Consider the following 20,623-nt stretch of genomic DNA (forward strand, 5'->3'; position numbering starts at 1 on the left):
AAAGTGCCATAGCTAGTGAGGGGAGGAAGGATTGGCAGAGTGGGGGCGTAGATGCTTTACTGTGTGAGTTTACTTGAGAAACCAATCAAAAAAGGGGAACTCCAAGGAAAACCTGTATTTGATTACACTGACAAACCGTTTTTACATTTTATGCTTTTTCATTTGGTGGGGACTCTGCTTGACTCTGAACTCTGACTCTGCTATAAGTCCACGAGCTACTGTCCAACTTTTCATTTTGAAAGAATGAAAGAGTGACTGTGCGTGTGTAAATGCATGCATCTGCAATAAAGTGAGTCACACCCAAGAACGATGGATCACACTGGGTTGAAGTTCAGAGCTGTGCAGGGGCCTTAGTGAGTTCTCCTTTGAGATGTATATACAATGTGAAGGTCTGAAGTGATTTTTTTTTTTTTGGTTAAATTCTATATTTTATCGCTTTTGTAGACATTTTGTTGTGGGAAGAAAAAAAAATAAAAGAAATTTTATGGGTGAGATTCTGCTTCATTTTTCTGACTCACATATATAATACATATTAAATGAATCCTCTTTATATTAGTAATTGAACTAAAAACAGTAATTTAGAGTGCAAAGTCATATAAAACTGCATTTTTTTTTTTTAGTGTTTTTCTTTACTGTTTCTTATCATTTTTGCATAAAAGTGTTCTGCAACACTGTTTTTCCCTCCTGAAAATTCTATAAACATCCTTAGTCCAAAATCATTGGTAGTATCCGGTCAAGGCTCTTTCATGAAGAGACAGAACTCGTGATTATGGAAGACATCTCTAAAAGCTCTCCTGGTTTCTTTTCCCTGCTTCTTGAGTCAAAGGTCACTTCCCGGTTTCATCGTCTTCTTGCTCTTCTGTCCCCGACGTCGGCTCCGCATCAGCGCTGTTCTCGCAGCTGTCCGGCTGGTTCCTTAAATCTGAACAACAGAAACATCAGTTAGCGACATGTCGCTCCAATAACACAGTCATTACCACAAGAAAGAGAATACTGACAGGCCTGGGAGGAAATCCATGCATCCAGCATGAATAATTTGGTTTGATTTGTCGGTGAAATCTTGGAGAGGACACAAGAAGAGGAAGAGGAAACACAACGTACCTTTGAAATATCAAAACAACTGTGTCTGAATGTTTGTGTGTTTGTTTGCTGGGCTTGTTTGTTTGTGAGCACAGTTTCTTTCCGCGCAGTTATCCTCTAGATGCCGGTATCATGTCTACCCAGAGACGTTAATTAATAGCTAATCAAAGCTAATGTCTCAGCAGCACATCGCCAGCACAAAGACATGATTAATACGTAATCAAAGGCCGTGCAGCACAACGCACAAAGAAGGGCCCTCCCCCATGCCTCAAACACTACTGTTGTTATAGAAATAAACGAACACTCGCAGCTTAATTAGCTGGCTGCTCGTGTGTGTTGTCTTCATTTGAAGTTGTTGGGGATTTCTCTCTGAGCCAAGCTGGCCTCCTGAGTGACGACACAGAGGTGACACACAAAGACATGTACATGCACACAAGCAAATAAAAAAAGGTGCATACCGTGAAATGGTAATCCACATGTCACACACTGGATTATACAAATACAGTACTCATATATTATATATTAACACACACACACACTCTTTGACCCCTTCTCTTTCTCTTAGACAAACTTTTGTACGTTTCTGACCTTTTAGGCCCAGTCTGCGGCAGCAGGCATTGCAAGAGTGTTTCTGCAGGAAACCGCTGATGGCAGCATCTCCAAGATTATCGGGGCCAAAAAGCATCTCACCCCTGCTAACACTGCAACAGAGTCAGAGGCAGCATGAAGAGTACAGACTTTCATCAGTGCATGTGGGACAAAATCTGAATTTTTTTAAATCAGAAAACATGAATTTCTGTCATTAATTATACGCATGGCAGAAATGGTTACTGTACCTCTGGTCATCGACCATAATGACTGTCGGATCAGTCAGTTCCTCTCCTACTCCTGTCAAAAAGAAGAAAGGAATGAAAAAAAAAACCAGAGAGGAAAGACAAAAAAAGCAAGAGCCAACATCTCACGTGCAAATATAAACACACATTCCACAAACACACACAAAGTAAAAGTATCTGCCTTGTATGTCGAGCACCAGGAGCTCTCTACACGAGTACTCATAGGTCCAGTGGGAGAAAGCCAGCAGCATTTCTTCCAGTGAACAGCAGGGGGTGATCTCCTCTCCTGTGTTGTTGTTGTATTTCCTGAAGTCACCACACATGTTCCTTTCAACCGTCAGCCACTGGCCATTAGGATGCCAGAGGGCCAGTGACACGTCAAGAAATCTGGTGGATAAAAGAGGCTGTTCTTAAATGCACAGACAAACCTAACACACACGTAGGAAAGACAAAACACAGACCTTGGCGAGTGGTGCAAATCATCAGGTTTGACCTGGTTGAACACTCGCATCATCTTCTGGGCTGCTCTCTGCTGCTGTATCTCCTATAAAAATGTCAAACAGAAACTGAGCATAAAACTACTCAATTTAAAACTGTGAAAAAGTAATACATTTGCTAACCAGGAAATGTAAGTTACTCCTTGATTACTTTAAAGATTTTTGGTACACATACCCTTAAACAGAGCTGCAGTGCCGTGCTACCATGGAAGCACTTCTGCCAGGTACGAACCACCTCTGGTCTGAAACCTTTCACCACATATATCAGACCAGGTTTGAGCACATCCTGTTCTGCCCACGTACAGAGTACCCGGCGGCCCTGCCGGAGGCCACCATCCAAAGACCCTTCTTCACTCAAGAGGGGCTGCAGCATAGCGGACAGACCTCGTGATGACCAGGAAGAGACTGAGCTGGATTCAGGGTCAGCATCAGAGGCTACTTCCTCCAGAGAGTAAATGCTCACCTCTTCACCTCCTACAGAGAATGTGAAAAAACTAAATTAAGGGCATAGAAATGGATGGAAGGGTATTCAAACAAGCACCAAACAGGAAAGTTACCCAAAATTGAGACAGGAGTGAAAGGGATGGTCTGAGCCAGTCTCATCAAATTGTTTCTCTCCATGGCTGTTAACACACAAACGCAACACAGACAAAAAGTGCATATGAGCTAAAACACAACTATAATTACTCAAAAAAATGAAAAAATAGATGCACAATAGATAGACACCATTTTTGCAAATAAACTACCTGAATAGTGTGGATACAAACTGTCAGTCGACTGGAATGAAGGGCTCTTGGCTGCAGCAAGTAAAGTAAAGGGAAATTTAAAAAAAATAAATAAATAAATCTCAGTATAACAATCACTACATGATCATAGTCTACAGAAAATGTATTCAAGCTGTACATCCAAAAATACCTTCCAGTGAAATGCCACTCTGCAATCTGCAACAGGCATAAAGAAAAATGTGTGACAGTTAAGTAACGAGTTCAGTCAAATTCAGGGTAAACCTGGAAGGCAAAGAGAGAGAGAAAAAAAAGCAGACTTACGAAGACCTGCGGCTCATGGATCTGGCACAGCTGTTCCAAGCTGAATGAGTGGGGCTCCAGACATCCTAACAGTAATCAGAGAAACATCACTGGCATATTATACAGTAATTATATTACAATTATTATTACTAATGTTGACACAAATTACAAAAATATATCTTTACCGGATGAGAAAACACCTGTTTCTGCATCAAATCCAATGGTTCGAAATCTGAAATAATATTGATATTAACAATTTTTAAGTAAAACATGAGAAACTTCACAATGTTGATAATTTACACATTGCATATATCCATATTAGTGCTTGTTTATTTTGGTATAAAAAAAAAAAACAACCCTGTCCACTTCATTGTTCTTCTTGTGCTACTGTACACACACTTACAGGTTAAGTAGGGAGATGCATATTAGCAGGTGCTGTCCGAAAGCTCTAATTACAAATACAGCATGTATTCAGTCTAAATGCAGGTTCTTACTGAGCTGACTGAGGCTGGTTGAAGCCGACCAACATGTGGGTTCTCCTATCAACCGCCGGCACTTTCCCCAGGTGGCATCAGACAACTGAGACTGCATGGCTCCCTATTGAAATGGACAAGTTTCCCTTAACATTATGAGAAATGGCACATTATGATTCATGCAATGTTTCTGAGGAACACAACTTTTTCATATTACTGAATCTGGGCTGCTCTCTTGTATCTTCACAGTCTTTCTGTTCTGGCTTTTGCCTTTGTTGTCCAGGACCTGAGAGAAGTCAGACGATTTGGACCACTCTGCAGAAACACAGACAGACATGTGTTAATGCAAACAAATCACTTTAAACCATCAGCTTCCAAAAATGAACTAGGTTTTCACACCTCTGCGTTACCATACCTTGGCTCCTGCTGCACTGTAGTGATATATTGTTCTTTAAACTCTCATTGTTCATTGGTTCATCGAGAGAAGGAAAGGATCCCCTGGTTGGACTGAGGGGTGCTCCAGTGAAAGCCATATTCTCCATGCTGGAAGACAAAGACCTGCAGTAGCCATAGGGACGGTCTCTAGACAAACATCCCCACCTGGAGGATTTCATGGGTTTTCTCCACTGGTTGGACTTTCTAGACCGAAAGGTTGGCTGGCTATCATCATGAGAAAAAGCAGGATTTGTCAAACCCTCTGAGATGTCTTGTGGGTCGAACAGAAGATAAGCATTGCTGGAGGCTCTGCATGCTATATTAGACAAGTCTTCCTGTGACTTTTCTTCCTCTTGCTCTTCTTCTTCCTCTACTTCATCCTTCTCTTCCATGGAAGTTTCCTCCTGACTGGGAAACAAATATGGATCACAAGTCCAGAATTTAAAATGGAGTGACTCCAAGCCTCTGGGAGAAAGAGGAGACCCACACTGGGATGGTTCACAGGACTCACAGGGTGTCTGATCTCTGATACCACCCAGAGAAACTCCTCCACCAGTACAGGGGGAGACGGAAGCATAAGACCCAGGCCTAGAAGCTCCCAGACGATTCTCATATGGATATTCCTAGAGGAAAAAATATGTGTTTAACAAACTATTTTAAACTCTTAAAGTCACTGATTAATTAGTGACAGTTTAAACCGTATAAAGAAGTGAAGACAATGCTACATATTAAAAATAAGATTCTGATACTTTGCAGATCTCTTTTAGCTTGTCTCCCCCTAAAGGCCAAATTCAGGTTTGCAACAAGAGTTTAACATGACAAAGGTCTAAGGATTGAAACATTGTATTTCCCATTAAGTATACTGTAACTGAAAGGACAGTGTGTGGGAGTACTACTGTTATTATGAAATGACAGTATTAAAAGACAGCAGTAAGCACCTCCTTTGCCCTTTCTTCTGGCTCTTCTGTGTGTCCATGTCTTCCTCCCCTGCTTGCTCTGACTGCTACATAGCACTCCTGTGATCCCCGTCTACTCCCTGCCAACGTGTAGCCCTTTAGCAATGAAGGCGGGGTACTTTTACAGGACTTGGCTACCAGTCGCCGTATATTAGTAACATCACAGTCAGCAGGACTTCTGTGTGCATGGGTCCAGCTGTGAGGGATGGTGTGCTGAGATCCTTTAACAAGTCGACACTGAGCCAGGCGTGTCTCTTCCTGATGTATGTTGTTGGATGCAGACAGAAGAGTGAGGGTGTCCACACCCAGCGCAGAGAGGTCCTGGAGATGACCGAGCTGAGAGTCCAACTCCGTCAGGGTATCCTGAATGAAGTTGACCTTCTCTGAAACTTCCCCCACCATCATGCACATCTCTTCAGCTCTGATGGAGTAAAAATTTGGAAAAAAAAAAAAAAATGGTTAAAGATGTCTTACTGCTTTAAATACTGATGTTAAATGCTTGCTGTACACCAAATGTGACGGCTGACAAAAATCGTTGGCACGGTCAACTGTAAATTCACACTGTTGTCAAGTTGTGAATGAATTGTTAAACAAAAAGTGACGCCTGTGTTATTAGGTTCACAGTCAGAAAAAAAGTGCCTTTTTTGGACAGATACACAAGTTAAGTTTTTATCTTTGAACAGATGCATCAACTTGATTACTCCATTATTTATTACACGATCAAACCACAATCAAAATTAGAGAAAATAAGAAGAAAAAAAGAGCAATTGTGGGTTTTAAAGAAGGAATCATTTATTGGCTCTTGCATCGCACACGAGAGGAACTCTTGCTAAACTTCACCAAAGCAATTATCCTGCGCATGGGTCCCAGACCAGAAAGTTGCCAACAACTGTGATATTGCCGGAGGAAAAGCAATGCAGTATTCCACAAGAAACACACAGGCACTGGTGCCGCATCTTAAATAATTGCACAAATTGTTTAGAACATCAGTCCTACCTCTCAGCTGTGGCTTTGATCCTGTTCATTTGGCTGCTGTGCAGACCTTCACTTTTCTCATGAAAATAGGCCTCCACACATTTCTCCTCAAACTCGTGCAGCTTCTTGCGATCCTCGTGGCCCAGATAGAGCTCTAGCAAAGGCAATACAGGAGAAGTGTAAAGATAACTTACATTTTTACTATTTTTTTTTCTTTTACAGAAAATGGTAGTACTTACTAAGTCCAGAGACTCTCTCTTCCCGCTCAGCGTCTCCACTAATTTTCTTGTAAATAGCTCTCAAACTCAGGTCTATGTGACTGAGGAGGGTAAGGGGCGGTGGCAGCCACGGTCTCTCTTGATAGGTCATTATGTAGCGGTACCGGTTGTACTTCCACAGCTTGCTGGATGTTGATGCCATGTCAAAGTAGATGATGCTGTTGACAAGAGGTTGGTTTATTGAAGGGTAACCACTAAAAAAAAAAGATTTACGATGAACTAAGATTTTTCACAATACGCACTTAAAAAATGCGATGAGGATGTTGACCATGATGATATACTGGACAAACATATACACAGCCTGGAGAAATGGTAAAAGAAAGGATGCAGGAGGACACGGACCATCCTCATCACAAGCTGTTGACACATAAAAACACACAGATCTTACACTCATCATCCTCATTAATGGTGAAAATACAATGCGACCCATCAGGGGCCACTTCTTTGTTCAACTTATTCACATGTCACGAATACAGAAGTGCTTGAAAGAAGACTTTCATCTGTTCCATCTAAAACACATGCACATGTATTGGGCGCAGTAGATGTTGTGATTCTTATTCATCACACAAAAACCATCAGACTTGGTACGAATCTCTTTCTGCATCATGAACACAAAATTAGAGCCAGAGTCATAGAAAACTCTCTACAGGCACAAGAAAAAGGCACAGAGTCTTGCAACATATGGTATGGCCGACACAGAGCTCTGATTTTAACATCACTGATTCGGTCTGGGAGACATCAAGACACAGAAGCAACAGAGACGGCCTAAATCCACTATGGCACAAAGTACATTTACAAAACTGAAACTAAGAGAGAGCGGTGCAGTTTACAGAGCAAAGTGTGGCTTATCATCCACTGATCTCTTTATTGTTCTGGAACTGCCTTAATCATTTATAACAATTGCATTTTAAAATCTCTTGTTATCTACAGTATATTTTATATGCACAGAGCATCAGCTCCTGCACTAATTAAATTTATTAGATTCCTGAAACAAAGAACACCTTTCACCTTTAGTCTGCAGTCTATAACAAAGGTGAGTCAAGCAAAGCTCACTTTGACTGTTTGAATGACCTTAATTCTGGAATGGGATAAGTAGCAAATTAGCCTTGCAGCATTTTTCCACTGAGCATTTCCATGAACTCAGGGCATTGTCCAAATCATAAAGGTTCAATTCTACTGCTTAAAAAAAAACAACTTTGGTTAATAAGTGTCTAATGTTTTGGACCACTAACCATCTATTTCTGATGCATAGACCTCTCCATAGATCATCCAGTAGGGCTGGAAGACTATGTCTCGAGCGAGGCTCCAAGATGGCTCCTCATCTGGTGACAGGATGGCCTTCCTGGACACCCCATAAGTCAGCAGAACTATTGCCATCATCACCACAATGAAGAACATGTTTCTGGTCTAGGCACACACAAAGAGAGAGGGTACTAAAAAAAAACACACACACACTTCTCAAATGTTTCTTTTTCCAGTGAGTGCTGTACAGTCTGCACCCACCATCTTAGTGATCATGGTGAGGTAAGGGCCAGCATGCTGATTAACAGCCAGCAGATCCATCACTCTGATAAACCAGAAGATGATGTCCAGACAGTATGTGATGCGTCCCGCTGTCTGATAGGGATTAGCCTGCCAACGCATTGCCAGTCCAGCCAGGAAAAGCAGGATGGCGATGAAATCCGATATGTTCCAGTACTCTGAGAACCAAATCTTCAGCTTCTGGCTCAGTTTTGTTGGCTCAGACATTAATACCTAATTAAGACAGATATAGTTACTGATTTAGTTCATTATTTACTTGTGTTATTTTATTATCTTCTATATAACACTTTTTGTAATGCCTTCTGACCTCTCTGGTTTTCTCTGCTGCAGTTGACAAGATGTATGCTATGACCAGCCACTCCTGAACACTGGGTTGATCCCCCATCTTCACCAGGACAACATAGGAGAATAACATCAGAAAGGCCAAGTAGGACATCTGCATTTGAGAGAGAGCGGGATGAGAACAATATGTGACAACAACCATTTTTGTGATGCGTTTTGAGAAAGAGAAATATTCTATTATGTATTTACTAACATAAAAGATGCACGCCACCTACTGTGTGAAACCAAAACTTGACCACAGGCGCTGTGTAGAAATCATAGAGCCTCGTGATCCAGGAAACACACTGTACAGTTAAAGAGGACATGGTTTCTGACACAGGACCGAAACATTCGTCTTGGAAAGAGAGCCCTTGCTCTGCATCCTTACTGTCCTACGAGGGCAGAGCAGAGAAAAAGAGAAGACCAGACAGGAGAGGTGTAGTACTAAAGATATTATCCAGCTGAAATTTGAAAATAGCGCTGGATAAGTGCAACATTGGCACTTTACCATTTGACCAGCACCCCTGGTGCCTGGTACTGGCTTGACAGAGTCGAGTCCAAACAGCATTGCCTCGTGGGTCTGTGGTACGTGACACATTTCAGCTTTGCTTTTAAACTCCAGAAGCAGGATGGCAGGAGGCAGAAGAAGGCTCAAAATGATCTGAAAAAAAAGGGAATAAGTGTGTCTGGCTACTTTAACAACCTCCAACAAAGCATGATACAACACACTTCTTTCACCACTTGAGGAAAAAATATGCCATCTAGTACAACCAGGCTATGAAGGAAGAGATAATAGCAGCTGGTGATGTGTGGCCCAAAAGTAAACAACAAAGCACGGATAGAGCACTCTACATGACAGGAAGATCAAACGATGGAAGGAAAATTCTGATGTGGTTAGATGGTGGGAAAGCAGAGCTTTAAGCAGCCGGTTTGAAAGCTCAACCGAAGGTACAACATTCCAGGTAGAAAATGTTTTTCAGCTTCGACTTCATTGTGTGACAAAATCTCTCGAATCACCTGAATGTGCGACAGATGCATCAAAAATCCCACAAAAACAATTAAATGACGACACACAGTCTCACTTATTGCTAATACATTTAGGCAAGATAACATTTTTATAATTACTGTTAGACTCTTAGCTGACACTAGGAACTGGGACCCACTTCATCTGGCATCTTCTGAAAAGCTTACCTTCAAGAATGAGTTTTTTCTCATGTTGAGTGGACCAGTCCAGAGATCTGTGAGGAGAGTCTGGGTGCAGGAGTGTGAGACAAATGGTCTAAGACATGAGGAGACTGCCATCTGCAGACAGGTGAAGCGGCTCCATGCCTCCATCTCATAAGTCAACAGCTTCATGGCCATTTGCTCGTTCTGACGAAACGCGCAATCTAACACATCCACCGCCAGCTGACCAAACTCACTGACACACAAAGACAGAAGAGAGAAGAAGAGCACAGATGACAAAAATTCAAATAGCACACCAAAGAATAAGGTATAATCATTGGCACCTGCTCTGGATTCATCTACTTTTTCCATTATGCACCACTTGTCTGAGTGCACCACTGTTAATAAATTAATAAGCACTGGATCACTGCCATACATTTCGATGACACTCACAGTGAATGTGTCTTGAATCGCTCTACAATATTGTCATCCAGGCTGCTTTGCCGTGCTTCAAAGGCCATGGAGCGGTAAAGCTTGCAGGCCACAGTCGCACGTGCCAGCGCTTCTTCTCCGTGTTGCCACAGGAACAGTGCCATCTGCTGCCTCTGTTGAAGGACAGCCCACACAAACAAGTCGTTGAAGTTGAAAGAAACCAGCAGTGACGTGTCATCGAGGCCTGGACTTGACATCTCTCCGCTGGTACCGGGTGACACATCTTGCGACTAGATGAAAAAGTTAGAGTTATGAACAAAATAATTGACAAGGGAATGAAAAAATAGACAGATGGGAGATTTTTTCATAAAACCACTTTAGCGCTCAAACCTCAAAAGATAACTCACACCAACCTTGCGTTTGTAAGGCTGGGCAGTCCTAAAGAAATGCAGGTCCTGGAGGCTCCTGCTCCTCGTAGAATTTGGCATCAGTCCTTGTCTGAGTTTAGAAAACGTGGCCGAACTGTCTCGTCTACCCTCCTACAGGCACCGACGGGAGAACGTTATTTGTGTGAAACTTCAAAAAGTAATTTAAGCCAAACCATTTTAAGAGGCATTTATCAGGATAAAATGGACCAAAAAATGAATACTATCAAAGCTCACTTTGTCATGCATACGGCTGTATGCAGCTCTGAATTGTTTCCGTGTGTAGGTGCTGCGGTACCCTCCTCCTATAAGGTATTCTATCACCAGGCCCATGTCAATGAGGGAAAGACGATAACCTGCAGGAAGAGAGGTCTCCCCACAAACGCACACAAACATAGTAAATAAACTTATACTATGCAGGTGTACTGTAGATATGGCTGCTACAGTAAATTAAATCAGTATTTATATGTACGTAAAAACGGGGGGGATCCAAAGCTTGCATCTGAAATGGTATGAAGGAACATTAGCGCACATGGGTAACTTGCACATCTGTCAAGGCCTCCTTAATGCTGAACAGGTTTTGGAGCAACATGTCAATCTAGTCTTTTTCAGGATGGGCTTGCATACTTCAGCAAGACAATGCCAAGCTAGATGTGCACCCACAGGTGCTCTCACCATAAAACTCACCTGTTTTGCATCTTCAACGAGGTGGTGCAGGAAGCGGGCCGTGGGCCGGTGAGCCTGGGGAGAGGAATTTGTATAATATAAAAAAAAGCAAATTAAATCTACTGGTTACTTTAAACAGCTGCACAAAAGTACTCTGTTAAGTGAGGAAGGTTATTTTCTGAAAACTATATTTTATAAAATTAATTCTACTGTTCACCTTGATTGATGAAATCACGAATAAAAAAAAAAGAAGAATGGAGAAGCGTCATAAATATTTTAAGTAGATGGCTGAATATTTCATAATAACCAGATTGTAGAGCTCTTCGAGGCGATCCACTGTGAGGAAGCGGCTCATAGTCATGCCGTTGTCGATCAGCATCTTGACAAAACTGACGCGGTCCATCACCAGGGCATCCAGCATGGCTTGCTCCAAGGAACCCACCTGCATAAGTAAAAAATAATGTACAATATGTCTCATCTGCTTTAATGAAAAATAATCAAACAACATTCTCCTGTGACTCCCTTTGCTGTTGACGGTCTCACCTGCCAATGCTGTCCATAAACAAGAATATCTTTCTGAGCGATGTCAGCCCTGTCCCAAGCCAGAGTCATACTCAGCTGCTCTGCCGGGCTGGCCTTTGTGCCTGTTTTTGATTAAACAGCAACAAAACACATAACAGAACTTATACCTCTGTATTTCTAGACTAATACGTACACCTTTTTCCTGGTAGTTGTTTTAACTTACAAAGAGAAAAGCTCCAGTCCTGCATTAATTAATCAAAATGTCTGCAGAGAAAATGTGTGATATTTAGAACCAAAAGAAGAAGAAAATAAATACCTTTGAGAGTAGCAGTCAAAATGGCAGCATCTGGTGCCATCTGGTCATCTGACTCTGAGTCAAAGATGGTTATCTGTTGTTCAAAGAAACACTGATTTAGTAAACTATGTCATCAGTCACAACCACACATTCTTCAAAGGCTGAGTTACTCACAGACTGTCTGTGATCCATACACTGCAGCAGGAGAGTGTAGAAGTCAGTAGCTTCACTCCTCTCCATTCCAAACACATCTCCAATCGTGATGAGAAAGTTATCTTTGATGTGAGGTTCCAAATGCCTAAAAAAAAAAAACAAAAAAACAAAAAAAAAAACAATTAGTGTGCATTTGGGCCAGCTGGGCCCTTTCTGTGTGGAGTTTGCATGTTCTCTCTGTGACTGTGTGGTACTCTGGCTTCCTCCCTCAAAGCTTGTGAGGCTAACTGCTGACTCTGGCTATAGGTGTGAATGTGAACTGTTGTCTGTCTCACTCTGTTAGTCCTACAATAGACTGGCAAACGCTCCAAGGTGCACACCAACTTTCAACCTGTGAAACTGAATTGGATAAGAGGTTAGGAAAACGGATGGATGGATGGATGGATGGATGGATGGATGGATGGATGGATGGATGGGCACCATTTATGTATCCAAAAATAATAATTGATAAGCTAATCACAAGCAGCAATCTTCAACCCTAAAAACAAAGTCAAGGTGGAAGTTCTTTGAATTGCCAGTAAAATGCCAGACATCAAGGCTAAATCTTGGAAAGTAGAGGGCAAAACATCCAACAAATACTGAAAACTAGATTTTAAATAAAGTTTTATTTAGGTTTCCATTATCTTTGAAATTATACTCTATTATTACTTTCACTGAACTAAGTTTTAATAATGGATACAGTCTATCTTAGGTTAATTAGGTTCAACAGTGTCCCCACCCACAGTTTAGTCGTCACACTTATAAACAGGCACAGAACTGCACTACAAAATGGCTATGCAAAAGTGACCTTCAGATTTCTTAATGAATCCATGAAAGATAGCCAAACTTAGCAAATGGTCAATCTGCTCCTTCGAAACTCATGATTACAGTCTAACCACAGTTAGGTTCACAGGTTTTTGAGCAATGGCATAGGTTTTTTTAAGGGGCTTAACAAAAGAATTGCATTAACTATTTAAGAATTACAGTCAGCGTTATACACAGTCTCCTATTTCAAAGGCTCAAAATTGGACAAAATAATTTTAAATATAAGTACTTTTTCTTGACACTTGGAAGAAAAATGCTGTATTTCCTCCCACGAGAGGCTCTGCTAGGCCTTTAGAAAGTAATTAAGTCTTATGTCCTCCAATAATACTCAATTTTGAATTTCTAAGTATTTCAATGAGTGCCTTATAAAGGGTAAAGCAAGTTAACGATTCTTTCATTGTGCAATTTAGTTATCTTCTGTGCTTTTTCAGCCCTTTTGGTGTTTCTGAGCTGCCCAGTGCATTGTTTCTTTTTTAAAGATGAACCTGATTGTTGATTTTGGCACTCCTAAAGTTTTTGCTCTCCCTGTAAGGTACTTCAATAGTTTTCTTAAACCCCCTGTAATAGTGTACAGAGTGAAAATTACAAAAAATGGCTCATTGACCAAAGAATTATGGCTCTAAATGTATGTCGGCTATTTCTTTGCAGGCAAGCAAGCAGAAGGACATGTTTTCTTAGATCATTATGCTTTAGGAGACCAGTATATTTATAATATTATGTGTACATATTTGACTTCATTTTAAAGACCATCATCATATTTGAAATTCTGCATAACCAATGTACATTTTACAGCATATATAATTTATACAGCTGTTATTTAGCTTTAGAGCTGAGGGTACTATTCAATTTATAGTGCCATCCCCACAGCACCCCATGGGTGAAACAAGTTCCTACAGCTATGCTTCATGGCAGAAATAAACATGTTTACAGCCTGGTAGAAAAATAGTTTTAGTTCCTATAGCTCATTTCCCCTTTTCACGAGATCTGTGCTGTGATATTTTGAAATAATAACTCTTTCAAGACTTAAATTATGGGTGTGTTTTGTCTTTACCTTGTTTGTACTAAAATAACACCAGTTTCTAGTTTCATTCTAAGTTAACGTCTCATTTTATAATCAGTGAATTGCAAATCCAACTTGTTAAACAAACTAACTCCCTGGGCCTGCCCCTCTCAGCGAAATATGGTCAGGTCCGGCTTCAAAAGAAAAAAAAGCAAGATGGTCACAGCGAAGCATCATAGAAGCTACATCCATATACATCAAATTTATCTAGCAGAACAGTATCATATTTTGATACAACTTGCAGCTGTGGCTCAGGATGTAGTGTGGGTTGTCTACTAGTCAGAAGGTCATTGGTTCGATCCCTTACTCCCCTACACAACAAGGGCAAGAACCCCTGAGTGTGAATGATGCTTGTAGTAAGAAAGCACCACATAGGTACAGTCTATTTACAACTATTCAAGCTAACAAAACACCAGTTATAACAACAAAAGAGAGATTTTTCCTCTTCTCACATTTTCTTTTTCACCTAAAAATATCTTAACATGTAACATAATACTTATGATGAGGGCACTACAACCATATAAGCATAAATTGTGCTTGTCAATCAATAGTCCAGTAACATTTGAGAGTGAAAATGTATGAAATGTGCAAAAGTGGCTGTAATTCCTAAACAGGTAATACAATAAACCCCGCTGTAGTACTGTACAGAGTCAAAATTGCCTCATTGTCCGAAGACTTATTGATCTAACTGTATGTTGCCTATTTCTTGTCTGCTCATTAAATCCGGTGGCTTAAGAAGTCTGACTACTATGTATCCACTACAGGCCTACACCAGCCTACATACTGTACCTGTCAATAGCAGTCTGCTTGTGTATGAAGGCAAGCAGGTCGGCAGCCCTGCCTGATCCCTCAAACACAAACACTGGCACAGGGGGCACAGTGCTAACATAGTCCAACACTGTAGACACAACGGAAGGACCTCCTTCCATCACCACACACACCACAGGCACTCCTTGGTTCAGTCCTGAAGAAAAAAAGGAAGATGATATGACATCAGTCACATCAAATCTATGTGCTTCCTGTATGTTTTTCACAAAACACACAGTGACTCACGGGGATGTATCTTCTGTAGTTGTATGTGTTTCTCCAGTTTCCTCCTGAGCCCTTGCTGACAGCCATGTTTGCCCAGCGTTCCATCATCCACCAAAAGGAAGTGGGAGTGGAAACCATTAAGACAAGCTCTCTTGCTCAAAGGGTTTCCCAATGGCTGGTAAGGCCTGAACACCTGAAGTGATGTTGAATCAGTGTCAGACGAGGAGCCAAGCAGGAGTCAAAGTAAAGCAGCACAGTGGGATACAGTGCTCTGGACACATTAAAAAAATGTGGTGAGGAATGGAGTAATCTCACTGTGCACAAACACAGTTTCAGTACTGACGTCTCTGCCTATTAGGTCCGTGTTGTTGTCAATCACTCCCCAGGGTGTGATGCCAACTGTGTTTCTCTTCCTCAGGTCATGGCTTCCAAAGGTTTTAACTGCATCACCTACATACTTGGACACACCTAGAGGACACACAAACAGCAGAAAAATGCACAGCAAATACACAATTAGAAAAAGCACTAAAATCCTAAAATCACTCATAATGCAAGGGGTACTTTTACAACTGCATGGCATACAGAAATGCACATGATAACCAAAATTTTACCTTCCAGTAAGAGAACATGGATCAACATAGAGTTTTCCAGATGTTTTACATTAAGTGATGTGATTGCAATCAGCCAATAGCTCAAATATCAGTGTCGTTCAAGAGTGGTAAAGAATAATGCTCCACGACGGTTTGTAAAACTTACCTGTATTAATGCCATCAGTGAATATCCATGCCCCTGTGCTGAGGGCTGCAGTGATCAGCCCTTTGCTAAAGGCCTGCTTGACTTTAGGTGGCAAAGTAAAGTTTTCGGAGCCTCCGTGTACACTCAGTAGTAGCTTGGGTCTCTCCATCTGCCATTCCCTCAGCATCAGCTGGAGTAGCGCTTCTGGCTTGGAGTCCACAGCCACACGAACATACTGGAAAAACATGAAAGTGTTTGTGACTGAGAAGCTCTTTGTACTTTTCTGAGGTGCTGCTGAGGCAATTGTTTTGTCACTGCATTAGATAGCATCTTTGCTTTCACGCAGCCCGATTAAGTCTGCTTACATCATAGCAAAGTTTATACAACCATCAAAATCTAGATCTGACTGACTGGAGAAAAAGTATTTGCCTCTATATTTCAAGCAATCTTTTGTTCATGTGTAAATTTGCTTTGTTTGCTTTATTCAATTTTTTTCCCTTTGCACCAGAACCATGCAAACTTACAGACCTTGGCTCGACAGACACGTGTGGCGGTGTCTTCAAAGTCTACGGTGCCATAGGCATTGGTGGGACTGGCCCTGGTGTGGCGCTTCATGGACCACTCCTCTTCTACATCCTGTCCAGGACCAGGACAGAGGGATAATGGAGGAAGGGAGTCTTGCCAAGAGTGTTCCCCTATCAGGCGGCCACAGCAACATCTAGCAAATAGGAAGATTTTTCATGGATGCATAAGAAAAAGTGACAGTGGCTGGCATTTTGTAGAGAATAACCTCAAACCTTTGCACCTCAAAATAAAGGCAGGGTTGTTTACATATAATCTGCAGGCACATGACAAGCTACAGTGATTTCTCCATTTTTCCTAAATCCCACCCTTCCTCTTCACCTCCCTGTGTCCTTGAGTCCCCATTTCTGTGTTTGGTTGTTGTTAACATTTAACAGACTGAGAAAAATCACACATTTCCTCCAATTTCCCCAAACTGTGAGGTGAAAATGTAAGAGAAACAAGGCAGAAAGCACATGATGAAATGCTGAAAGAATGAGGGTCGGGGAACAATACAAACGTTAAATCATAAGAAAATAAACAGCTGGAATATGTGGAAAGCTTGTAGAGTCTGATGATGGCATAAAGAGTCATAATGTAAGTACACAATTCATCAGTGATACCTGATCAAATTTTGACAAACGTGGCATACTGGAATACATCTGAAAGAGACAGGAAATAACATATTATCACAAAAATCCACATGGCTGCTATTCCTGGAAGTAAGGGCTGTGTGCCAAATAGTTGCTCTCTCAGAGAAATGCTACTTCAAACAACTGCTGTTAATGTTACACTACAAACTGTGAAACAAACCAGCCTGTATTTCTTCTAAGAGTCATAAAAGCTAATCAGTGCAATCAGATTCCACTTTACCTGTGCTGATCCCAAGAGGAAGGGATGAACTTCACACACTCTCTCTTGGAGAAGGTTTCCTCAATCCAAGACTTCCTGGACTGAAATAAAAGCAAAAAAATATTTACTTACAGTACATAGAGCCTGGCGCAGTTAAGCACTACATTCTCGTCTTTATTGTCTCATATTCCAGGAAGTAGAGGGCCATTACCCCTGAAAAAAATAAAATAATAAAAAAAAAAGCGTTAATCAGTGACCTTGACTTTGAAGCTCATTTTGGTGCAGCTGTCTACAGGCTGAACAAACAGGGCAGTGACTGTGGGCCAGTCCCCATCACAGAAAGCTGAATGGCAAACACGTAAACCTGCAACATTCAGCCTTTCATTCCCCCATTCACAGTAAACTTTCCGTCATGTTTCCCAGGAACATTTAACAATGCCTCACCGATGAGAGCACTGTTGTCAGGAAGCATGCGCGCACACACATCCTCTTCCTCCGTTTAGACTACGCGGCTGGAGAAGTAGACGGTTTCGAAGTGGAATTGTTAGTGTTTTATATGCAGAAGGACGAACAGTTTCTCAATGCAAAGCCGAGTTATGTTACTACACTAGTTCATTATAACTTTACTATTATTATTATTACCAGTCCCCGCGATCCTGACTTGGTTAAGCGGAAGAAAGCGGATGGATGGGTGATTACTGGTTTTATCTAACTTAAAATCTCTGCTAAGCGGTGCTAATATTAACGTCAGCAAATTAGTAAAGACGACATGAACATATTTAAATTACTCACTTACTGGAAACAAGCTGGCCCGTTTAGTACATAATAGTAATATATAGCTTACCATGGCTGAAACATCATGTGAAAACATGTTCAAGTTTAACAGAGATACTCCGCTTCACCTCCCGACGAAGACTGAGCGCCCTTTCATCAGCCGCTGGTCCAAAGGGCAGCCTTCCAATAAGCCTTGGGGAGTTCATGACCTCCTCCCTTCAACTCAGCTGGGAGCGTTTTACCTCCTTAGCTGTCGGTCAGCAAATGGTGGAGGCGTTAGGGTGTCCTGAAGGAATGTGTGCATGATAATTGGTCACAGTGGACACTGCTGAGACTGATTTAGTGTCACTGTCAGCTTTCCCTCAAACTCAGCTACACACAGGCGAGCTGAGGCTCAAAACACCTGCAGTGACAGCGACGTAAACCGGGTTACACACTTTAAGCAGGACGGGGGAGTAATATAAAATAATAACGGAAACAACAACAACATCTGGCAGATGCCTCTCTGCCAAGATAGATACCATACTGTGAAAAACTCTTGAACCACCCCTCATTTCTTTATGTTTTCTTAGGAAATGGGAGCAGTCATGTATTGAAATGTGCAAATATAGATGAAAATTTAGCGTATAAGGGAAAAAAACAGAATTTGTACAAATTAAAGAATTTTGAAAGTCAATATTTGGTATGATCAGCTTTCTCTGAGGAGGCCAATCCATGACTGATAGTGTTCTGCTGTGTGTTTTTCTATTCAGGTATGCTTTTACTGCATTGGCAGTGTGTTTGGGATCATTGTCATACCGACAAACGAAGCTGCTTGCATGGTGGAACAAAATCTATAATTCCATCAGTTTTGATCTCCATATTTTAATCTCCAACACCACTGGCTAAAATGCTGCCCAGAACTATGACAGAGCCTCTACCGTGTTTTGCAGATGGTTTAGACATTCACTGCAAAATGATGTGTCTACACCGCAGAGAAACTGCAGTATAATTAATGCATTAAGGCCAAGAAAAAAGGTGCAGTGGTTGCTAACGTGAATCGTCCAACATGAACACAGACATAAAAGCGAGTCTGTAGCGCGTCAGCGTATCCAACCAGCTCACAAAGACGCACTTAAATCACCCACGGGACCCCACTACATTTGGCCAAAGATGTGTGCCCAGTGCACGGTGAGCAACGAATGCTTCAGGATAACGGTAAACTTACTGGACAAAAGATACGTTATCCCCTTGCACAAATATTTTTCCTAAAGCAGCAAAACATTGCAGGGGAAAAGTAGAGGGATCTCACAGATGCACAGCACTTTGCTACGAGTTTTATCCACATCTGCCATGCAAGCAGACCGAATGAAGTTAAAGTATTTTTATTGTCTATAAAGATGAATTTATAAAGATTAATTTGCGCAGTGTAAAAGTGAAAGCTGTGCCCTGTTGATTTAGCGCCCAATTTACGTGAATGAGTACCAATTTAATTTTAAAGACTTACACAGATTAGAAAGGTGTTCTATGTACATGACAGTGTTATTAAAAAATAAATAAATTAGCTGTCACTAAAATGAATGAGTAATCGTGACAAATAATCGTGATTATCATTTCGGCCACAATCTCAGCCCTAAGACAGGGTAACAGCAAAAGGAGTGTGTTAGAAAAGGTGCTCCATGCGCCTGTCCAGTGTGGTGCAGAGGGTAGTTAATATTATGAACCAAAAAACCCACAAAACTAAACAATTAAAAAAAAAAAAAAAAGTCACACAAATACAGATTTTTTTTTATTGCCAATGAATACAAAGGCCTGTGATAATCAGCTCTAAATGGTAATCAGATGCACTGATATATATAGAATCAGATCCTGAATATACGCATATACAACCAAAAAATACACACTTCAGTCACACAGTTTACAAAGTGCGACCCTACATAATTGGACCGAATAAGTTCTGAACGATAATGGAAAGTGCTAATAACGGCAACTATTATCTGCAGAACAAGTGCACAGCTTCGATTAATTCTCAAATTAATTTGACAAGATAATGCACACATGTTTATACAATAATACTCCACTGTAGGTTTGTAAGGTTAGGGACTCAGCACTGAACACGGGGGATCAGCCACTGCTGTTACCAGGCTGACACACAAAGCTCTTGGATCAAAAAAAAAAAAAATTTTTTAAAGTCTGAAAGAGTCCCACCCAGGCCGCTGAAATCCTGCACCAGACTGTAGCTCACTTAAAAGCCTGCATCGCCCTACCGGGATCAACCTTGGCAGTCTCCGTTTGTCGCACCTCACCTCGATGCATTTCAAGCAACCTGCTTTTGACACTATCTGCTGAAGAACATCACATGGTCCTCATCACGTCCTCATTACAGCACTTGCTTGTAACTGGGGGGCACCTTAAAGGGACCTGCTGTACCCATCATCTTCAAGTCTCCATGGCGTCAGCAGAGGCTTTTAACTTGTCTTTTGTTTTAGAGTGGTCGTTTGCGTCTTCTAGCAGTGAAAGGTCCAGTTCGGGTAAGGGCACCCTCCAATACTGAAAGGAGTTGTAAGTGCAGTCTTCAGTGTTTTTGTCCTCATCAGCCTGAAAAGGTAAAGACAGAAAGAAATGTATCATCCAAAATCAACTCATTTTGTTACAGAGGGGTTAAACGTGATGCGCTATCAGAGCCCCCCCCCC

The 20,623-nt window shown here is 41.4% G+C and overlaps 1 protein-coding gene across 1 annotated transcript; it reads right to left on the bottom strand.

Moving 5' to 3' along the window:
* Positions 1-147: 147 nt before the first annotated feature.
* Positions 148-18,201, bottom strand: trpm6 (transient receptor potential cation channel, subfamily M, member 6). Its single transcript, XM_030737453.1, has 40 exons — positions 18,079-18,201; positions 17,198-17,277; positions 16,948-16,986; positions 16,292-16,481; positions 15,785-15,998; positions 15,372-15,496; positions 15,050-15,221; positions 14,786-14,960; positions 12,094-12,217; positions 11,941-12,013; positions 11,646-11,746; positions 11,410-11,544; positions 11,124-11,177; positions 10,674-10,808; positions 10,425-10,550; positions 10,033-10,301; positions 9,607-9,835; positions 8,924-9,076; positions 8,652-8,807; positions 8,402-8,530; positions 8,056-8,307; positions 7,785-7,959; positions 6,795-6,909; positions 6,514-6,710; positions 6,296-6,428; positions 5,282-5,720; positions 4,324-4,966; positions 4,126-4,223; positions 3,930-4,032; positions 3,621-3,667; positions 3,457-3,521; positions 3,326-3,351; positions 3,157-3,207; positions 2,968-3,033; positions 2,586-2,884; positions 2,375-2,457; positions 2,095-2,300; positions 1,917-1,968; positions 1,669-1,781; positions 148-922 (listed from the first exon to the last, which is right to left on the bottom strand). The coding sequence occupies exons 1-40, from the start codon at positions 18,154-18,156 to the stop codon at positions 828-830; spliced, it is 6,015 nt and encodes a 2,004-aa protein (XP_030593313.1). The 5' UTR covers positions 18,157-18,201; the 3' UTR covers positions 148-827.
* Between the last annotated feature and the right edge of the window lie 2,422 nt (positions 18,202-20,623).

This window comes from Archocentrus centrarchus, chromosome 9, assembly GCF_007364275.1.
Source record: "Archocentrus centrarchus isolate MPI-CPG fArcCen1 chromosome 9, fArcCen1, whole genome shotgun sequence".
In the NCBI taxonomy this organism is placed as follows: domain Eukaryota; kingdom Metazoa; phylum Chordata; class Actinopteri; order Cichliformes; family Cichlidae; genus Archocentrus; species Archocentrus centrarchus.

Excerpts from the sequence above, each read along its gene's own strand:
- trpm6 (XM_030737453.1), bottom strand. The coding sequence starts at position 18,156 with ATGAACTCCCCAAGGCTTATTGGAAGGCTGCCCTTTGGACCAGCGGCT. Across the intron at positions 11,545-11,645 it reads TTTATGGACAGCATTGGCAG|GTGGGTTCCTTGGAGCAAGC; the intron begins GTGAGACCGTCA and ends TTACTTATGCAG. Across the intron at positions 3,034-3,156 it reads TTTGTATCCACACTATTCAG|CCATGGAGAGAAACAATTTG; the intron begins GTAGTTTATTTG and ends GTGTGTTAACAG.